Here is a 20782-nt window from a genome sequence, read left to right as displayed (position 1 = left end):
ACCACCTGCAGCTCTCGTGTACACTATGTGTGGAGAGGCTCTTCAGTTTCAAGATGATCTATCAAACCGTGTCGGTATCGGTCCAGAGCAGGGTTGCCCTAAATAGACACGATGAGACTTTTGCAAGAGAAAATTACTAATGTCTGGAGGTTTGTACTTGACATTGTTTAAAACATAATCCTCGGTCTCACCTGAAGAGCCCACAGTAGAGAATCGCTCTCTTTATAAAACATTTTCATGCAAAGATATGAAGTCGACTCGCCTTTATTCTCAGTACTGGAATAAAGGATGAAAGGGTTTGTTCATTCTTTGCCTGTGGACATGGTCACCAAACAGGAGAAAATGAAAAGGGAACGATTGGACCAGTGATTGAATATATAAAATGAAGACCTTTACTGTCTCTCTTTGAGGTAAATAAAAAAATGACCAGCATCTTTGTGAGCCAATACAGTGGTCGCCTGTTTGGTTTGAACTCATGTCCCCTGTCGTTCTACACCCCCACATGACATTTTCAAATTATTTCTCCATTTCATCTCTTTGTCATTTGATATTTCATCTTCATATCCCAGCATCCTCCCTCGCCTCCCGCCCACTGCGGTTCTGTTCAAGGACATAAGTCAGCCTTGTCTATCCCACTTAACTGCTGTAGACAGGAGTCACTTGCTCTGTCGAGTAGCTTAAAGGCGACTGTGCTTACTGGAATCATTTTTTATTTAATAGACAACCTCCATTGTGCTTTGTGCTCATAGTTCTATCTGTCATACTAATATTGTGTGTTTTCTGCATTTTCTGTTTCATCCTTACATGTCTCTGATGTTTTTTGATGTGTGTCTATATCGCGACTTACTGTAAACTCAGTTAAATGTTTAAAAGTAGTGTATTCCTTAGAATTTTACGGTAAGTGGTTTGATTTTCCTGCATCTTCCCTGCAGCAAGGGAACCCTTTCTGAACCTCATTTCAATGTTGTTGAAAAAAGATGAATGACCTTAGCATCTGTTTGACTGAATATAACTGCACTTTACCCTCTGCCCCCTTCAGTGGTTAGAAGTGGAGACTATTACTTGTTTGAAACTGACAGTGAGGATGAGGAGGAGGAGGACAAAGGAGACGATGAACAGCCAAAGAAGTCGGCGTTTCAGGTGACTTCCACTAGTGGCTAATCAGTTTCAGTGTTAAACAAGATTTTAATTCTGTCTCTGTCACAGTTATTTAATCCAATTACATGTTTTATTATTGATGAGGATGTTGCATTCAGCTGAGGTAAATAATAAAGTATGTTTACAGTTCAAAGTAAGGAAATATTGTACTTTTTACTCCGTTGTATTTTCTGTATCCAGGGAAAAAGTACTCAGATCATTTGCTTAAGTAAAAGTACCAATACAATGTAAAAATACTCCAATACAAGCAAAAGTCTGGCATACTTATACATAAATACTGACGCATGCTTTAATAAATGTACCTAAAGTATAAAAGTAAAAGTTCTGCTTTTGCAGTTATTGTAACGTGTGAACGTGTCAGCAGAATTCTACAGTTGAAGCTGGTCAGAGTGGAGGTACTTTTACCTGCTTCATATACAGTTACGTATAGTCCAGTGGTTCCCAACCTAGGGGTCGGGCCCCTCAAAAGGATCATGAAATGATTAATGGGAGAGGAAAGAAGAAAGAACTAACTTCTGATAAACAAATTTGTATTCATATTTTGGCCTTTTTTTAATCCTTGGTTTTTTTGATAATGAATGCAATATTCATTTTACTTCTTTGGGCCTCAAACGGTTATTTAAATGAAACCACGTGAGAAGGTTAGACGTCTTTGGTGAAAGACGATGCTTTCAGTCAGAAAGATCACACGCCATCTGTTTATCTCTTTATGTATGTTTTATTTTATGAGCTTATGTTTTTCACATTTCTTAACCTGAAAATAACTGCATCGCTCCATAAAGTGGAGTAAGAAGTACAATATTTCCCTCTGAAATGGAGTATTTATATTTTACTGTTAATTCTTTTCTTGGATACATCTTAGAAACAGGATGATGTTTACTTTGTTATATTTTTTTTTTGAAGGATCCAAGATGTAAAAGTGTTTTGAATACTAACATTTAATAAATGGGATAAAATATGTACATTTACCTGCACAGTATCGAAATCCTCCTTTGTTCACTGTCTCCTAACCTAACCTCTGTTATTTCTAATAATATGAAATCATTTTCTACTAATCCTCTCTCACTCTGTCTCTTTTTAGCGAGCTATTGGAAAGTTTGTCTCTGCTGTTCTGGCCTTGCCCAAGTCTATCATTAAGCTGCCTAAAACTATACTGCAGTATGTAGTCAAGGCAGGCAAGGTACTCACCACCAGAACTAATTAACACAGCTTGCTTTCTGTATGAGCATCCCTTAAAGTAACAACTAACGCCACAGCAAACGACCTTTCCAGCTCATGTTTGCTGTTCTGCTTCTGCAGTTTATCCATATCAAAAGCAAATACTAATAATGGTATAAATCATCAAACATAAACTGGAATAGAAATGCTTTGGCCTTTGCTCTTTTGCATGTTGTTTTGACTTGAAGTGGGCTGCATGAACTGGAGCATTATTGTGACATTATATTGGTTGGGTTACGTGTGTCCTGTCTGTTTTGACCTTTTCATTTGGTCTACTGCTGTGAGCTATGCGTTTGTGAGTTGTTATGGTCTGTGAGTCAGTATCAGCAGTTAGTGTTTGGGCCTCGCCTCTGTGCTTGTGCATGTTTCCGTGCATTAACAGAAAAAGTGTTAGTTCTTGACAATGTCTGACCATAAATTCTAACAATGCAGAATATAAAAACGTGCTTGAGATAGGCAGTAGATCACCAGGAATATTAGATAATGTGTGTTTTTTAATTAAGTTCTACTGGACTTTTGAATGGACTGTTTTAAAAAAAAAGATTTATTTTAGAGAAGCGACGTGAGAGTTGGCTACTGAGAAGAATTGTGAGCTATATGTTGAAATGTTATGTTGGAATCATTTTAAAAAGTGAAGGTATTGTGTCAAAAATTGTCTTTAAAATGTACATGATTTGTAATTGAGATACTAAAACGTGCAAAACCACCTTCAATTGGTGTTTAATTCCTCCTTTTGCTTGTTATTGATCTTGCATAATTTACCTCAGTGGCTCCTATTCTTCAAGTCCTTCCGTCGATACTAAACTCCCTCCTCTGCTCTCTAGTTTCTTTATCACGCCTGGATCACAGACCCCAAAGCGGCCCTGAGGGCTCGAGCGAAAGAGAAACGCAAATTTTGGAAAAAATACACCAAAGGAGTTAGACACAGAAAAAGCAAGAAAGATGGTAAGCAAGTCTCCTCACATGAAACAAACTTTAGTCACGAGTACGAATGAATTTCACTTTCAATTTCTGTCTTTCAACCATAACGAGGTGTCTTTACTGTACTTCAGGAGGTAATGTGACCATAGAGGTTGGTGAGCTCTCAGATGGGCAAGAAAAAGATGAAGAGAACAAGAAGTCTGGTGGTCCAGGTTGGTTTCTCCTCAAGAAAATTGTTTCATGCATCTTCAAAGAATGGATGAACTTGATTCTGGGCTGTTAAGTTCCTCCTTCTGTGTCTGAACCTGAGTGGATTAGAGAAACTGAATTTGGAATGTAATCATGAAGAACCTTCATATGGTGTTGATCACTAATGTGTTTTCGTTTCTTTGACTGTTAATAGGGGTGTTGATAGGTGATTATCTAATGAGTTAGGCATCTTATTATACAATTATAGAATGGAAAGAATCACTCACTCAGTAAATGGCTTTCTATTTTCCCTAATTTAGATTCCCCTGATTCACCCTCTTATCTAAATTAAATTCTGGTTTTGGATAAGGATGCCACTGCACATGAAGTGTTTTGGTGAAGTATCACAAACTTCCAACATTCCATCTCTTTCATGTTATTTTACCTTGTGATAATCTTTGATGGTTATTGCTTCTACAGACCGATCAGGAGGATAATTATTAATATGCTCTATAAAGTTTAGTAATGTCAGTTTGCATAATTTCTTCATATTAGCATTAAAAAAGCAGCTATTTCTTACTGCCACTAAGAGCCATCAATTTGCAATTCTTTACTGCCCCCTGAAAAGTTGACTTAATGTGAGCGTTTTGTTTTGTGCCAGACAACATCATCAAGAGAGTGTTCAACATCATAAAGTTCACCTGGGTGCTCTTCCAGACAACGGTGGACAGCTTCACCAAGTGGATGAATGACATGTGCAGGGAGTACATCGACATCTCCACTGTACTGCGTATAGAGCGCTGCATGCTGACCAGAGAGGTCAAAAAGGTTTGTTTTTAAATTGGATTTGTCTTGTTTTTTTAAAACAATTTCTAAGCCAATTGAAGGACTTTGGTGTAATTAAGAACCAGTAATAGATTAACTCCTCTTCTCCCACCAGGGTAACGTGCCATCTAGAGAGAGCATCCACGTCTACTACCAGAAGGCCATGAGGCTCAACATGTCCAGGCAGGCCAGTTTGGATCAGCTAAGTGAGGACGAGTCGGCCTCGGGCTCCACCAGGGTCCACAGAAGGCGAAGAGGCTACCCCATGGAGAGCCAGGACTCCACAGCCTCCAGGGACAGCATATCCAGGTACACGGAGCCTCCGCAATGCAACATGGGAGACCAAATGAGTCCCGATCATGAAATGTTTCAGGGAGTGTTCACCAGTGGTGAGAGAGACGGCAAAATAATATATTCTAACTGTTTTTTTGCCATTTGGGTGAACCACCCCTTTATGCTGTAAATGGCAGCCATTAACAGCTGTGAGGTTGTTCAATAACATCACATTGAGCCATTTCATCCTCCTTCTTTGCCACATCTCAGGATTTTTGTGGTCATCATATTCCTGCTCATTTTTTTTTATGTTAAGTTTGGATGCTTTTATTACACATTATATGGGAATCGCCCGTCTTTATATCCTAACATAGATCCCATCTCATCCTTCTCATCACTAATCATTCCATGTGTCACTCTCACCATCTCTCAGTGCCTTCACCGAGGCCACCACACTGTTTTCTCGCCAATCCACCCTGGAAGACCTGGATGTAATGCCAGAGTGCATTCCCAAAACCAGCGAGCGAGCCAGGCCCAAACTGCATAAGATGTACGGCCTGGACGTGTCCACTTCGTCAATGGACAGCTGCAGCAGCTTCATGTCCAGGTGCCTGGTCTCTGCATCACCCATTTACACACATCACGTGTTACTTCTCATTGTCACGGACATGAAGAAGATCATCACGCCTCTTGACTTCTGATTCATCAAAAGACTTCTCCAGATCATTGTTTGTTGATTTTTGACGTCAACAGTCATTTTTTACATTCTGTCAAAAATGCATGTCATTTTTCATTTTGAAATAGAAGTTTTTCACCCAATAACGGTGATATGAAAAGCAATTTTACAGCTTTTGGATTGTTTCTCTTCAGCAATTGCCTGTCTGTAATTTAGGATTGGAACACCACTTTTCTTACTTCAGTGATCATTGAGACATACAGAAAAACACCTTACTTTAATTATTTAGTTGTAAGCAACTAAATAACCGTGTAACGGTTCATGCTGGCTGATTAATGCTTCCTCTGAACAGAAACCGTCAATCCTGCTGTGTGCTTAGTTCTGTTAACTGTTTGCTCTGTTAGCCAAACACACTGCAGTACTTCCACCGACTGCTAACGACTAACTAGCTCTCCTCCTACCGACGTGAGAAGATACACTACGTTGTAGTCAGTGCTCGGTTTAGTTTGTTATTTGCTAAGTGATAGTTATACATACATACATATATACACAGGCTACATGCAATTGTCTTAAGAAATCAAGACGGGAACAATTTTAATCCAGAGCGAAAACAAGAGTCCAAACTGAGGACTGCAGCCCTCACTACTGGCCTGAAAAGGCTTTAATAAATATTGGTTGGTACGTTATAATCAGTACACCTGGCCCCTGCTGAGGATGTGCAATTGAGCAGATATATATTTTTCATTTATTCTGTGTAAATTAGGTGGCTGATTCTATTTCAAACATCCAGTTTTTTTTATTTCCATGTAAACGGAGAGACTTGAGCGTAGATTGACACAATCCCTGCTGCTTTTGTCCCCTGCAGTGAGGCGACCCAGTGCGTCACGCTCTACTCCAGACAGGGCACCTCAGACACCATAGAAGAAGTGGAGGATGAGCGGGATCAAGGGGAAGACAAACAGCAGCAGCAGGTTCCCTGGGAATCCCAACAGGTAGATGAGAGTGAGGGGGCCGAGGGCAGTGGCTGGAGTGATGCAGAACCCAAGGACAAAGAGGAGGAGGAGGAGGAGGGTGAGGGCCAGGAGGGACTGGAGGGTGAGGAGGTACCAAGAGACCAGAACAGAGAAGAGAGAGAAGAGGCTCCCTGGGAATCCTTAGGCCCAGATGAGGGCCCCTCTCTCAGGCTGGTGGAGACAGAATCTGCCCCTTTTGCCCAGGAGAAAGACTTCACCACTGAGAGTGAGGATGGAGGAGAACAGCAGGACTTCATGCCGACAGAGGAGCGAGTAGGGCTGGCCTACACTCCCGATACAGATGCTTCTAAAACGTTTGACGCTGACGTGCCTCCCAGTTACAGCAAGGCCGTCAGCTTCGACCGTCTGGAAGTTAGCGATGACGAGAGTGACATGGATAGGAAGAGGCGCATGGTGATGACCTCTGACAGCCACTCAGACAGCAGGTCAGACATCATGTTGCCCTCCATGACCACTGAGCTGACCGCCAGCGAACTGCTGCTCAACAAGTAAGTCCAAAAACAACCAAAACCTGTTCAGCATGAAGCCTCACAGGAATCACAATCAACAGTTATTTGTCTCAGACCCGTTGCTGCAAATTCATCTTTTTCATTTTAGAAATAGCATCTAGTTTGTCCTGTAAGTTGTAAGTTTGTGTCGTCCATAGGTCTTGGTATTACACGAGTACTTTCTGAAGTATTTCTGTATCACAGAGTACCAAAAACATTCCATTGAATGCTTAATCCTGTCGAAACTGGTATTGTGAATTTTCAAATGATCCAAGCTACGCCAATCATGTAAATTGGTGTCGTTGCCTCTTGCACTGCAGATTTCAGATTTCACTACAGTACCCAGATTGTATTATACTAAAACAAACTGCTGGACATCCCAACAACAACAACAAAGAAGAACTGCAATATGAGCCAGACTTTAAGGTCCTCTTCGCTGGGGCAGTATGTGGTTGAAGAGTACTTGTGATTATGAGACAGTGGGCCCCTGGGCACAGATATGTTATGGACCCATCCCCCCTCCTACATAGGAACAACACGCACAGACTGAAAGTGTCATTCTGAGTCATTTTGCATCTCAATGTTGTCGTTTGCCGTCTCTTTGTGGCCCTTCACACCATGCATCAAAATGTGTTTTGGGTGATCGAATTGCATTCGAATCATGTTTGACCACATGAAAGCAAACGTGTAAATGCGCCCAAACCACATTGAGGATGGATTGTGATCCAATCGACGAACCACCTCCGAGGTGGTCAGAGACACATTGTGACAACATTGAAGACAAGTGTGAATGCAATCGCGTTTTTAATGCACATACAACAACTACGAGCTCTGAGGCTTTGGTTGTAATATTCTATACTTGTGTGTGTGTGTTTCAGACCGAGTTATCAGATCTCAATTCTGGAGACACATATTAATAACGGGTGTAAATGCAGGTTGAATCATATCTAGATACAATCTGGACATGATCTATAATATTTGTGGTATATTTGGGTCTCTTTGTGGTCTTGTTGTGTCTCTTAGGGATCTTTTTGCATCTGTTTATAGTTGTTTTGAGTGTGTTTGTGGCTATTTTACATCTGTTTGTAGTTGTTTAGTATCTTTTTGTTGCCTTTGTGTGTCTCTTTGTGGTCATTCTGCATCTCTTTTTTTTTTTGTTGTTTTGTGTCTTTTTGTAGTCATGTGTTTTTTTTACGTGTCTTTGTGTTCTTTTTGTATCTCTTTGTAGTTGTCTGTGTGTCTTTAAGTGGCATTTTACCAGTGAAGCCCAGGGGCCCGTTCAGTAATCCACCCATGATTGCAGGCATTTTTGTGAATCAGGAATAACCCAGATAAACCCAGATATTTATGTTTCTGTAATCTTTTAGATTCCGAAAAACAATCAAACACCAAATCAATCCATCTCTTTTTGTCTGTTTAGGATGTTTTATGATGAGGAGCTGGAGCAGTCAGATAAATTCTACCAAAAACAGCCTCTGATCCTCCAGCTCTGCTACGCCATCTACAACATGCTGGTGGCCAACTCAGAGATGGTGTGCTACCTGGTCATCATCATCAACCACATGGTATCGGCCTCCTGCATCTCCCTGATCCTTCCCACCACCATCTTCCTCTGGGCCATGCTGTCGGTTCCCCGGCCCAGCAAGCGCTACTGGATGACTGCCATTGTCTACACTGAGGTACAGTCAGATACGGATGGAAATTTTCTATTAGTATTGGTGACGATATGTTGATATCTCAATTGAGAATAAAGCTCCGGTACGGAGGACTGGCCCATATTGTTTCTGCTGGCACAAAATTAAGTTCAGAGAGCTTTACACTTATTATATTTTTAAACACTTTTTGACAATAACATCCAACAGGTAGGAGTAAAAAGTTGCATTGATGCATTGATTACAAATATTTATGCACAGATAAAATAAGAAAAAGATAATTACGTTATAGTCTAAGAGTAAGAATTCACTTATTGAGTTTCTATTATGTTTCATTGGAAAACCTCCTGACAGCTTCACTGACACACGCTTTGTTTCCCCTCCAGGTCACCATCGTCATCAAGTATTTCTTCCAGTTTCCCTTCCCCTTCAACAAGGACGTTTTAGATAAGAATAAACCATATCATCCTCCCAACATCATTGGAGTGGAGAAGAAAGATGGCTACGTCCACTACGACCTGGTCCAATTACTGGCTCTCTTCTTCCACAGATCCATTCTGAAGGTTGCTGCAAACACAGAATATTTGGACAATGTTAACCTGAATATGTGCATCATAGTAAATGATAGAAATGGTGATATTATACATTTTTCTAATTGTCAACAAATTCCACAAAAATACCCAAACCAACAACAAACAGGGAACATTGTAGTTTATCTTTAGTCAATCCCACATACTCCGTCTTGCTGCCGTAAAAATTCACCAGAGCAACAAATGTATTAGCGGCCGAAAAAATAGTCCATTATTGTGAAACAACAGCGACGCGATAATCTTGGCCAATCATTTTGTTGTTTTCACAATTTTTCTATATGAAAAATCTTATATTAAACACAAGGGGATCAATGAGCTAAAACAACAAACATGACTTTACGATCAGTCGATGATAGGCAAGACTTAATCAATCAGATTTGACTATGTAAATTCTTAGTTGGGGACAATAGTATTTACTGATATTTACAAAAACCTACAGTGCCCAGCTGTTTTTATTTATTTAAAATTTCACATATTTAGTTTGAAAAAAAAAAAAGAGGAAACTATGTATTTTAGACTACTTTTAAAGATGTACGTCTTCAGTAGAAAAGAATGAGTTTGGGGATGAGTGCCACAGAACCGTTGGGGGAAGTTGGAAAGAGTTGTGAGAAGGTCTCACAAATTGTTGGTTGTGGTCTTTCTATGGGATTTGTTTGCAAAAAGAAAGAAAAAAACCTAGAATATTGTCTGCGTTATCTGTTAAACATAAGCAGGCTCTTTGTGCTTCCCATAGATATAACTGTGCTGTATAGGCTTCCCTTGAAAGGAATTAACAAATAATAAGCCGGCACCCTTCAGGGCTCCAATGTCGGCTTATTTATTACAATTAGGAGACATTTCGAGCACAACTGCTCTTCACCAGACTAAAGTTGACAGTGTACGGCGCCATCTTAAATATACACATGCTACAGTGATATGATGCAATCACGTGAACAGAGTGTCTGAAATGACAAAAGCATTCATTGCGTAGACAAAACACAGAGGCACCTCTTCAGTGTTTTCACTTACTTTATGATGACCTACAAGCCTGGCGGTGGCCTCTTAATATATATATATATATTATATATATATATAAATATAATGTGTTTTGACTATGCAATGTATGCTTTCTCTATGTCACTTCAGACAGTTCATGTACTGTGGGATGTACTGTGAAATGTTTGAATGCAACTGCACTCCCTGTACCCGACCCTCAATTAATCTGGGCATAAAAGATGACACAGCCTTTACAAAGCCTGGCCTTTTTCCTCTTCTTTTCATTTCCAGTGCCACGGTCTTTGGGACGATGACGACCCCAAAGAAAAGAGAGCGCTCTCTCGTCAGAGCGAGTCGGGGGACGAGGGGAAAGACAAGCAGAGTGAGATGGGGTCTGAACACGCCTCCTCACTGATAAGTGAGACGAGAGGCTCCACTCACACCTTGAGATCCATAAACTTTGGGACCGCCATTGATTCAGGACATGTCCAGGTGCACTATTCGCAACAGCAGACCTACCAGCGTCGCAAGAGCTCCAGCGGATGCTCACACATTTCTCACCGATCACTCCACTCTTCTGCAAGGTCCAAGAGAGGTGAGGATCTTTTGTCTATTGTCTATTTCATACTACTAACTAGAAAACATGAGGCTGAATGTGGGACAGTTAACACTCTTCCCTTAAAAATAGCCCTGAGGGTGATGTGTCATTTTGCAGTAAGCATAACTGTTACTCTTCTAACAATAATAATCACAACAACAATAAATAGAAGGAATCCTCTGGGCATGTGCCACAAAGAAACATGTGTTGTGGTCTCTAGTCTTCACCCTTGGATTAAGTTTTTGTGTTTTTGGATCTCAGGCTTGCTATCAGAGACTCAACACCTCATCATGGCTCATTTGCAGCTCAAAATGTAAATTGTTTCCACAGGAAGTACGACTTCCCACAACAGCAGCCACAAGGACGGCAGCGAGGCCAGCGTCCATCAGAAGACCCGCAAGCAGATGATCATGGAGAAGCTGAGGGAGCAGCTCCTCAAAGGAAAAGCTTGCTTCATAAAGTGGTACAATGAAGCACGGCTGGTTCACAAACGTTGTTTCTTTTGTCTCCACCCACGGCTGCTTACTGGCCAACAGTCCTCACTGTAATTCGACAAGAAAGTTTGTAACTTTATGAGGGCAGTGATGAGAACTGTGCTCAGCAAGTATTCTGCACGAATAATGGAAAATCATATCAGTGAGACAGCAGCTAAAACCTTTCAAAGGTCTAAATTTAGACCTTTAATTACAGCATTCCCGTTAGACCAGTCAGTGTAATTTTGGTAAGTGCTGCAACAGACGATCAAAACATGTTACTGTTCTAAATGCAATCACAAGCGGTTTCTGAGATATTACGTCTGCAGCAGTAGTTGAAACACATAGATAAAATACTTATATTGCTTTTGTTTTCTCTCAAAATAAGACCAGTGGTGTCTGACATGTATTTATTTAACCTTTTAAACCTGTCCTGGCCAAGATAGGCAGCATTGACGATGAGTTACATACAACATCAGACAAAATATGCAATAAAATCCTAATTAATCTAATTAAATAACCACAAATAGCATTTCTAATATGATAAGATTACTCCTAAAAATGTGCGTTAGGCTTTTGTGAGCCATGCGGATAACTAAGAATAAACCAAAATCATAGATTTGTGAATATTTTGCACGACTCCTATGACAGGCCTGGTCTACTGGGAAATTGTTTTTGTACCGAAGTCAAATTTCAAAATATGAGAAAACTGGTGAATGCAGCGAGTTCTCCTAAATCATTCCAACAAGCAACTTAAACAATGAATCTGTTGTCCGAGGGGTTCTTGCGTGAGGCCCAATGTTTCTTTTTATTTCTTCATAGGTTCATGGAGATCTACATTCCCATGAGGCAGTTCTTCTATAACTTGATCCACCCAGAGTACAGCGCAGTCACAGACGTCTATGTGCTGATGTTCCTCGCGGACACAGTCGACTTCATCATCATTGTGTTTGGATTCTGGGCGTTTGGTGTAAGTTTTAGAATCAGATTTAAATCCATTAACAAAATCACTTCTGACAAAGTTAACATTTAGTTTCATCCCTTCTAGAAACACTCGGCTGCAGACATCACATCGTCCCTGTCAGAGGATCAGGTGCCGGGACCTTTCTTGGTCATGGTCCTGATCCAGTTTGGGACCATGGTGGTAGACCGGGCCCTCTACCTCAGAAAGTCTGTCATGGGAAAAGTTGTCTTCCAGATCATCCTGGTCTTTGGCATCCACTTCTGGATGTTCTTTATCCTACCAGGAGTCACAGACAAGTAAGAACTCAATCCTCCGTCATATTAGATATGATTTGTATTTAATCCCAAGTCATTAAGTGTCCTGATTAATGTTCAATATTCTGAGGTACTTTGGTGACAATATCCTTGGTTTAAAATATAGCGTAGTGTCTGTGGTGTACGCTTTTCATCTCTCTTGTATGTCTGTTACTATTCAAATAAAGAAAGACATCTCAGATTGTTTGATTCTGAATGTTTTACAGCTGAAAGGAATTTGTTCAGTCCTACTTTTCTTTGCAATCGCGCTTTTTTGTTTGCAAAGCCTTGAAAAAAAACTGAATATTTGAGTCTTTCTGCTGTCTATAAATGAAAAAAAGATCCAGACTACTTAAATTTTACAAACTGTTTTGCCTCTCTGTCCCTCGTAGGCGTTTCAGCGAGAACACAGTTGCTCAGATGTGGTATTTTGTCAAGTGCATCTACTTCGGGCTGTCAGCCTATCAGATCCGCTGTGGTTATCCCACCCGCGTTTTGGGAAACTTCCTCACCAAAAGCCACAATTATGTCAACCTCTTCCTGTTTCAAGGGTGAGTTTCTCCAGGAATGTATCATTTCTTCCAGCTGGGCAAACAGGTCCAAGGCTCCCGTCGTGTCCGGAGGTTGACAACTAGCTGATGTTGCAAGAATGGAAGGAGACAGACAGGATTACACCTGGAGTTGTTTGTTTCAAAAATGTGGAAACAAGATATTTATTTAGGGTCTTTTGGGAATGTTTTATTGTATATTTCAGTATTTAAGTCTTTAATGTCACTTCAAGCTAAAATACTGAACATTTGCTGTTTCCAGCTTCTCAAATGTGAATATCTTGAATTTTGGTCAGTCAACCAATTTATAGACTTCACCGAGAGCTCTGTACACTTCTGATGAGCATTGACAATTTTCTAACATTTAATTGATTAATATATATACTGTATATACTGTATGTATATATATATATATACTAATACAAATCAATCATTAGTTGCAACCCTAGTCATACCAGGCTGTTTGTTTATGCTTACTATTTATTTAATGTTTAATGTAATTTAACGACACCTCCAGTTACTAGATTCTCCAGTACTAGCTTCTGTTAGCGTGAAAGGTAACTTTAATATATTACTTTATGGTTTTACGAACACCACAGACGGACGATTCTTCTCCAGACTATTTGTGCACTAGAGGTCTGGCTATGTTCGAGTTTGTCCTTTACTTAACCAAAAGTATCAATACATCAATGTCAAACACTCCATTTCAAGTAAAAATCCTATTATCATCTTAATTGAGATCATTTATTGTTGTTTTGGTCTTTTAGTGGAACCACCCCAAAAAACACTATACAGAATACAAGTGCTCATGAACACACAAAATGTTTTTACTATTGTTGGCACTAAATCATTATGTCAAAACATGTATAGCAATGACCACAACCGTGGGTGAGAGCCATTGCTTATTATGCCTGTCTCACTCTTGTACAAAATGAACAAATTCCTGAGCGTGATTTTCTGATTTAAAAATACTGAATCAGATTTTATTTTCTTCAAAAATGTTGTCTAAATAACTATGATTTGTCTGTTGTTTGTAGTTTCCGTCTGGTGCCGTTCCTAACAGAGCTGCGAGCCGTGATGGACTGGGTTTGGACCGACACCTCGCTGTCTCTGTCCAGCTGGATTTGCGTGGAGGACATCTATGCGCACATCTTTATCCTCAAATGCTGGAGAGAGTCTGAGAAGGTGTTTATCATTGGGGCTTCAGTGTACTGAGAGAAAGTGAATCGCTTTCAGAGCCAAAGTCTGCCATGTTGGAATTCATGCTGAAATTAGCTTTTGTGATTTGTGGAAGTGGATCTTTTCTTTTTTTTTAATTTGAACATCAGTTGGGCTGTCACTTTCTGCACTGAGCTGTATATTAGTTAACAAAGATATATTTGTTCTGTGGTGCCTAATATTCCCAAAAGTGCACTAAAATATGTTTATTCTACGCCTCACTAAAGTAAATAATGTACTCTTGCAGTCCTTCCTGGCTCAGTCTGCAAGTACCTCCTCCCCTGAAAGTTATTTTTTTCCATCTTTACTTTTTAATCCTGGTCCAATTAATTGCCTAATTCTAATGGATTTACAAAAAGTAGTCGAGGCATAGAAAACACGTAGCCATTACCATTGCATCAGGTCTGCACAGCTGTTTTGCCTTGTATCCAGGTCAAATATAACATCTCACTGTCCTTTATCGCATCCTTCCGCAGAGGTATCCCCAGCCACGAGGCCAGAAGAAGAAGAAGGTGGTGAAGTACGGGATGGGAGGGATGATCATAGTGCTGCTGATCTGTATCGTCTGGTTCCCGCTGCTCTTCATGTCCCTTGTTAAGTCTGTAGCCGGAGTCTCCAACCCACCGGTGGATGTGTCGTTTGAAATCACCCTGGCTGGCTTTCAGGTGTGAACACAGTTTCTTTTATCAAATCATTTGAGCCAAAACAAGCTTTGCCTAGTGCTTTACTGAGCTGGAATCCTTTTCTCAAATTAAATGAAATCCTGCCTCCTGTGAGAAGTAGATAAGATAGTAAATAAGTCTGTGATTCATTCTAAGGTAAGTCTTTATTTGAATGGCTTGAACTGGCACTTTTTGATCAGATGTGAAAGAGAAGCCAGAGGATTGGGACCGTATTTTCTAAGTTGTGTAAGTATTCTGGCTGCAGGGTTTAATGTTTGACTGTGTATCTGGGAAACACCCACAATTACTAAAAACAAACAATTTCTTCTTCTCACAGCCCATCTTCACCATGAGCGCTCAGCAAAAACAGCTGCAGACTGTGACAGTAAAAGAATATAGAAAGTTTGTGAATGCGTATACAGATGATGTAAGTATAAGAAATATACAACAAATACAAGATGTCAGATGTTGTGTTTGCTGTTGTATAAGTCAATGTATTGAAAAAGACATGCACTGGGGTTCTGCTCGAGCTCAACACAGTTCTTTATACGGGCTAATTATCCGCTATACATTTAAACTTACAATAGTTCTGCTCAAGCACTCATAGCTCTCTCCTTCTTTTAGCATCTTGTTAATCCCACAGTTTTTTACACGCTGTTCAGTTCTGCTTGCCTTTTCCTTATTGAGTCGCCCAAATGCCTGCTCATGAGACAAATATTAACTTGCTTATGTTTATCAGGTAATGTTTATCATGTTTATACTCAAAGTTTAGGGACTTTGACAACCTGCTAATTAGCAGGAAACATAAACTCTTTCCTTCTCGATTAATTAATCATTATATAATTATTATCCTAAAGCCCAAGGAGATGCAACGAGACGCTTGCTTTTTCCTATCAACAGACCAAAAAAGGTTTTTCGTTTATTATCGCATTAAGAAAAGCATCAAATCCTCACAATTGAGAAGCTGTAATCGGGGGACGCTCAGCATTTCTGCTCGAAAAACTTGATTGATTCTTAAGATAGTTGCTGTTCTATTTTTCTGTCAGTCGTCTACTCAGTCACTTAAATAATGTTCCCACTATGTGATTTTTTTTTTTTTCCGCGGTTAGGACGCCTTGCAGTGGCTGGAGGGCTACTTGGCAGAGGACCTGATCATTGCAGAGCTGAAAGGTAACTCCAACTCTCTGTGGACCATCAGTCCACCCAGCAGAAAGAACCTGATAGAGATGTTGGACTCTAGCGAGAAGTTCTACATCACTGTGTCCTGGTTCGTGCAAAGGTACACCTCCCTCATGTTGTCCATTCACCATGTCTGCATGTATCTTAACTATGTGACAAGAAAGTGGATGAATTATGATCTATAGTAAGAGATAATCCCAAAGTACAACCGCAAAAAGGGAAACATGTAACTATAGTCGTGCACTGTTCACTGTATAGTCGGTTAACTTTTAGCACCAGGGCATGCCGAACATTTGGCTCGTGGGATTACAAGACATTTCATCCAGTAACACACAATCAGGCGGTTCCGCAGGAATATGAAAAAAATCGCCCAGGATTATATTTCAGTCGTGAGCTGATGTTGTGAAGATGTTGTTGTTTTTTATAAGGGTCTACTTGCACAGACTGGTGTCTGGCCAAATCAATCAATCATATGCATATAAACACAAAACAAATTCACACAAAGTTATTGGAAGGGGTGCGGCTTGGCTGCTGACCCTGTGCTTCTCTCTGCCGTTTTAAGTACTCGGGCACAATTATTGATCAGACCCTAACTTTTAATGAGAATTCAGAGGGCATTTTTAAGAGAGCCAATCACGGATTGTTTTTGATCAGGGAGCTGAAGAGCTTTGGCGTTACACATGCTTGAAATAGCATGCAGAAGCATTGTTGAAAGCATTTTAGCCTACCAGCATGGTACGGCAGCTCGAGTGCAAAGATCTCTCCGAGATTGTTCGTATTGCGGTGAAGGTGATTCTCAAGTCACAGAAACAACTTTGCAATGTATTTGACAGTGCTGCACACGGGAAGGCTGCAGATACCTCACATCCACTAATCATCAGTTTCATGAGGTGATAAGTCCTTAAATGAATTACTATGTACTATGTTGTGTTTCTGTTGTTGTGATTTCAGAAACCTCACTTTCGGTGCCAAGGCTGAAATAGCGTCAGGAAAACAGGTGACAGCTCTAGACGATACCATAAAGATGGAGCTTATAGAGGTCCTAAATGGGACAGAAGCAAACGCAGAAGTGTGAGTATATCAGCAGCTCCTCTTTTTGTTGCCATGTAATAAAGTGTGTTTTGTTGCAGTAACAGCCTCTCTTCCTCTGCAGGACCCTGACAGAGGTCTTCCCTCGTTTTATGCGAGCCCCCAGTGACTCACATGCCAAGTCTGTTGATCATCTTTATAAAGGTGAACATCACCATCTTTATCAATGTATAGATAGGACTTTTTTGGATAGTTGTTACTTGATTTGATGACAGCAAAGGAAATGTAAGAGCCTCAATTTAAATTTCACTTTTCAATAAATTGACACCTATTCTTAAAGTGCCCGTAGGAATATAAAGTGCTGAATCGTCTTTGTACATTTAGTTAAAGCCACTACGTTTAAAGTAGCAGTATCAAAAAATGCCCAGTATTAGACAGGATTGAATGTCTCTACAAAGAAAATGATGTGCCATAAGAATAATCTTGAAAGATTTAAATATCACATTAGACAAAAATTTGTTAAATTTAGAATATCACGGTTTTATTCCCCCAAAAAGGATACATAATGTTTGTTAGTAAAGTATAAACCTGACATCAATATATTTTAATTTCAATTTTCTCAGAAGTTCTTCTTTATTTTTCACTTGTTAAGTTTCCTTGTTTACCGACAACGTTTTGCTGCTGGGAATGGGAGGACGTTTTTGTAAATGTGTTCTAATTTTTGAAAGTAACAAAACATTGTATTTTTTGCCTTTTTATTCTGATCAAATAACATAATTGTATTCCCCATCTTTGTAGATAAAAAGTTGCTGAACATAACCTTGACCTTGAATAGAGCTTTGCACGCCGGGGATCAGAACCAGGAATGGTGGATTGTCAGCCAGACGGTGCCGGGCCCGATACCAAAGAGGGCTTCCAATAAGGCTGAAACAGGCCTGGAGTTCTACGTATTTAGCGACAAAGTCAGCCCGCCCAGTTTGGGATTTCTGGCGGGATATGGGTATGTGGTGATATGTGGTGGTTTTAAAATAGAGAGAAAGATTTGTCCTGCTTTGGTGCTTCGGTGAAATGTCTGCGTTTACATTCAAGAAACATTTTACATTTTAGAGATTATCCAAAGCTCTACACACAGCGAGCATGTCAGGGTCTGGTGATTATTCACCTTATTTACACGGTGATTTGAGCTTGTTGTTAGAAACAGAAAACAGTAATTCTTAACCAAGGGATCGGAAAGCAGCTAGAGATGCACCGATTGCAATTTTCTTGGCTGATTTTTAAAGAAGTCTGACCTGCCTATTCTGATTTTCTCTCTTTCTAAGAATCATAATTGACAGCATACACACACGTTTGTGTGTTGTTGTGCCGCTCTGTGTGCCGACATAAAACCATCTGTATAAATTTAAACTGGGAGCAGACGAGGCACCAACAATTTTGAATAAAAAACACCTTTTCCCCCCCACAATATAACCTTATGTTATGTGCCGGGACTGTGATACAAAAGAGTCAAAGAGCACAATGTCTTATTTCTTTTTCTCTATTTCCTGTCTAGGATCATGGGCCTGTATGCCTCTGTGGTTCTGGTCATCGGCAAGTTTGTCCGCGAGTTTTTCAGCGGCATCTCCCACACCATCATGTTCGAGGAGCTGCCCAACGTGGACCGCATCCACAAGCTGTGCACAGACATCTTCCTGGTCCGAGAGACGGGGGAGCTGGACCTGGAGGAGGACATGTACGCCAAACTTATCTTCCTCTACCGCTCTCCAGAGACTATGATCAAGTGGACCAGAGAGAAAACTGAGTGAAACACAGCGAGGAGACGCAGTCTAATACAGGTCGGAGCTCATTCGGAAAGAGATCGCTCTGATGGTGCGAGCAGCTATTTCAGCCGATTCATCTGCTGAGGGAGCGCAAAGTCAGCTGAGGACCAACCCTGTCCTGTTCTACTGAGCTCTGATGGAAGCGATACAGCGTTAGCGCCACACTTGAGTTATAAACTGGTATTTTATACTATTAACTGATGAAAAACAACAACTGCAGTCATATTATTAACAAATGAGTACAGATTTGCCAGTGCTGTATTTATCTCGCGAAACCTGGCTCAGTTTGGCATCCAGTGGAGAAAACAAGCAGCTGGTGTCCAGTTGGAGACGGAGAAATCTTAAGTTATTTAAAGTCTTATCCCTAACATAAAGGTATGTTTTTAAACACAAATACCCAGAACCCTCATCGCTCTTCTTGCCTGTCTCTCTAACATTTTCACAGTCGCATGGTAGGCGGAGAGAATCGGGCTGCAACATTTATCTTTAAGGGCTTCCCATCAACAAATAAGTGCACAATAATGACCACATGAGCACAATCTCATATTTTCTCCCAACTGGAACACTTGGACTGTGGGACTGTGCAATATTGAGCTCCCATTTCTCCCAAGTTGTTGAAGGATGTGGGCCAAGGGGAAAAGGCTGGTTCTGACCAAGAAACGTGAACAGAAAAAACACCTTTTTTTTTTTTTGTAAAGGTCAGAGGTCACATGGGAGCCTCCTGAGAGACACGACGCAGAAAACATTATCAGACAATCTTTACTTGCCTTATTTTGTTTTTGTATGAGGAGAACTGTTCTCTACTACATACATATCTTTCTCAGGAAGAGCTCTTTTCACAGATATTCATTGTATGCGTTATATGTTACAATATGTAGGCTTTGATGGATCTAAAAGAATATGAGATTGTAGAAAAGATGGGAACTATTTAAATGGCATGAATTTTAATGTGGATATTGTTTAGAAGGACTGACACTGAGTATGTGAAAGTGAATTTAATGCTGTGGACTGTTTTCCTCGAAGAGATTAATTGCCAATAATCCATGTTCGGAGTCATCTACAGGTTGGCAAGAGTCGAGACCAGCAGAGGGCTGTTTTTGAATCAGGGTAACATGCATTAGGTGGTAGATTCTTGCACATCACTTGTGAACCTCTCGCTGTTTTTAACATTCATACTCATGAACACTGCGGCGCGTCGCGTGCATTCAGTCATCAAAGAAGAAACGAGCAGACACAAATAAAAAGATTCCTCACATGAAGGGCTGAAACACGAAGCCCTTTGGTCCAAACTATGCATTAGAGGACATTGTAGCATGATAGAAAAACTTCATTATTGCCATGACTAATTTTCATTACATGTACATACAAGTTTAAGGGGGACAGGTCATGGTGGAATGAAATGTGAAATTGTACCTGTATGTTTAAGGCGATGTGGTATGATAGAGGTCTAGAGATCTGCAAATAAAACATTTGGAAGGGTTGTTGAGTTTTGCATTCAGCTGCTGTGGGACTGTGAGTGAGCAGGCGGAGAGTCTGTGTGTTGGTCATCAGTGTTCATCACTGAGACCTCATCACTGAGACCCTCTGGTTTGAAGATGGCCACCATCCAGTCAGTTGCCAGGAGGAACAGGAACGTGACAACCCTTCTTGACGCCCATTGCGACGTTAAAGCTCTGAGAAAGCAAGCATGACTTTGCATGATGTTCCATCAATTGAGTTGTTGATTAAGTTTATAATCTTGGTGGGAATGCCATAGTGGTCCTTTAGGCGCCATTGTGTTGTCTTGTCTCAGCTGTCGAATGGTATCTCAAATTCAATGGACGTATTACACTCAGTAGACTGTTCAGTGGTCGTGATGTTTAGCGTTGCTGTGGTCTGTGCATGAGTGACCCTTCCTGCTTCTGGCTGGCCCGTTAGGTCTACAGCTGTGGACAAGAGAGGCTATACATCTCATGAATAGATACCTTCACATTTTGTCTTGCCACAGCAGGAAAAGTAGAGG

General features: G+C 40.5%; 1 protein-coding gene across 1 annotated transcript in view; it reads left to right on the top strand.

Moving 5' to 3' along the window:
- The window catches only part of piezo2b (piezo-type mechanosensitive ion channel component 2b), a 74457-nt gene extending 55692 nt beyond the window's left edge, over window positions 1–18765 (top strand). The window contains exons 32-54 of the mRNA XM_076098512.1: window positions 1040–1140; window positions 2240–2338; window positions 3201–3321; window positions 3432–3509; window positions 4148–4314; window positions 4427–4620; window positions 5018–5191; window positions 6126–6782; window positions 8203–8461; window positions 8821–8997; window positions 10291–10594; window positions 10928–11060; window positions 11893–12040; window positions 12119–12330; window positions 12720–12878; window positions 13913–14060; window positions 14570–14758; window positions 15093–15182; window positions 15865–16034; window positions 16886–17005; window positions 17088–17167; window positions 17762–17963; window positions 18513–18765. Coding sequence (XP_075954627.1) covers window positions 1040–1140; window positions 2240–2338; window positions 3201–3321; window positions 3432–3509; window positions 4148–4314; window positions 4427–4620; window positions 5018–5191; window positions 6126–6782; window positions 8203–8461; window positions 8821–8997; window positions 10291–10594; window positions 10928–11060; window positions 11893–12040; window positions 12119–12330; window positions 12720–12878; window positions 13913–14060; window positions 14570–14758; window positions 15093–15182; window positions 15865–16034; window positions 16886–17005; window positions 17088–17167; window positions 17762–17963; window positions 18513–18765 — 4235 coding nt within the window. The remainder of the gene's footprint in view (window positions 1–1039; window positions 1141–2239; window positions 2339–3200; window positions 3322–3431; window positions 3510–4147; window positions 4315–4426; window positions 4621–5017; window positions 5192–6125; window positions 6783–8202; window positions 8462–8820; window positions 8998–10290; window positions 10595–10927; window positions 11061–11892; window positions 12041–12118; window positions 12331–12719; window positions 12879–13912; window positions 14061–14569; window positions 14759–15092; window positions 15183–15864; window positions 16035–16885; window positions 17006–17087; window positions 17168–17761; window positions 17964–18512) is intronic.
- The last annotated feature ends 2017 nt before the right edge of the window (window positions 18766–20782 follow it).

Source organism: Anarhichas minor, unplaced genomic scaffold, assembly GCF_050575085.1.
Source record: "Anarhichas minor isolate MPS153535 unplaced genomic scaffold, ASM5057508v1 ptg000024l, whole genome shotgun sequence".
Taxonomy (NCBI): domain Eukaryota; kingdom Metazoa; phylum Chordata; class Actinopteri; order Perciformes; family Anarhichadidae; genus Anarhichas; species Anarhichas minor.
Note: the sequence above shows the minus strand (reverse complement) of the source record. Positions and strands in the feature narration are given on the sequence as shown.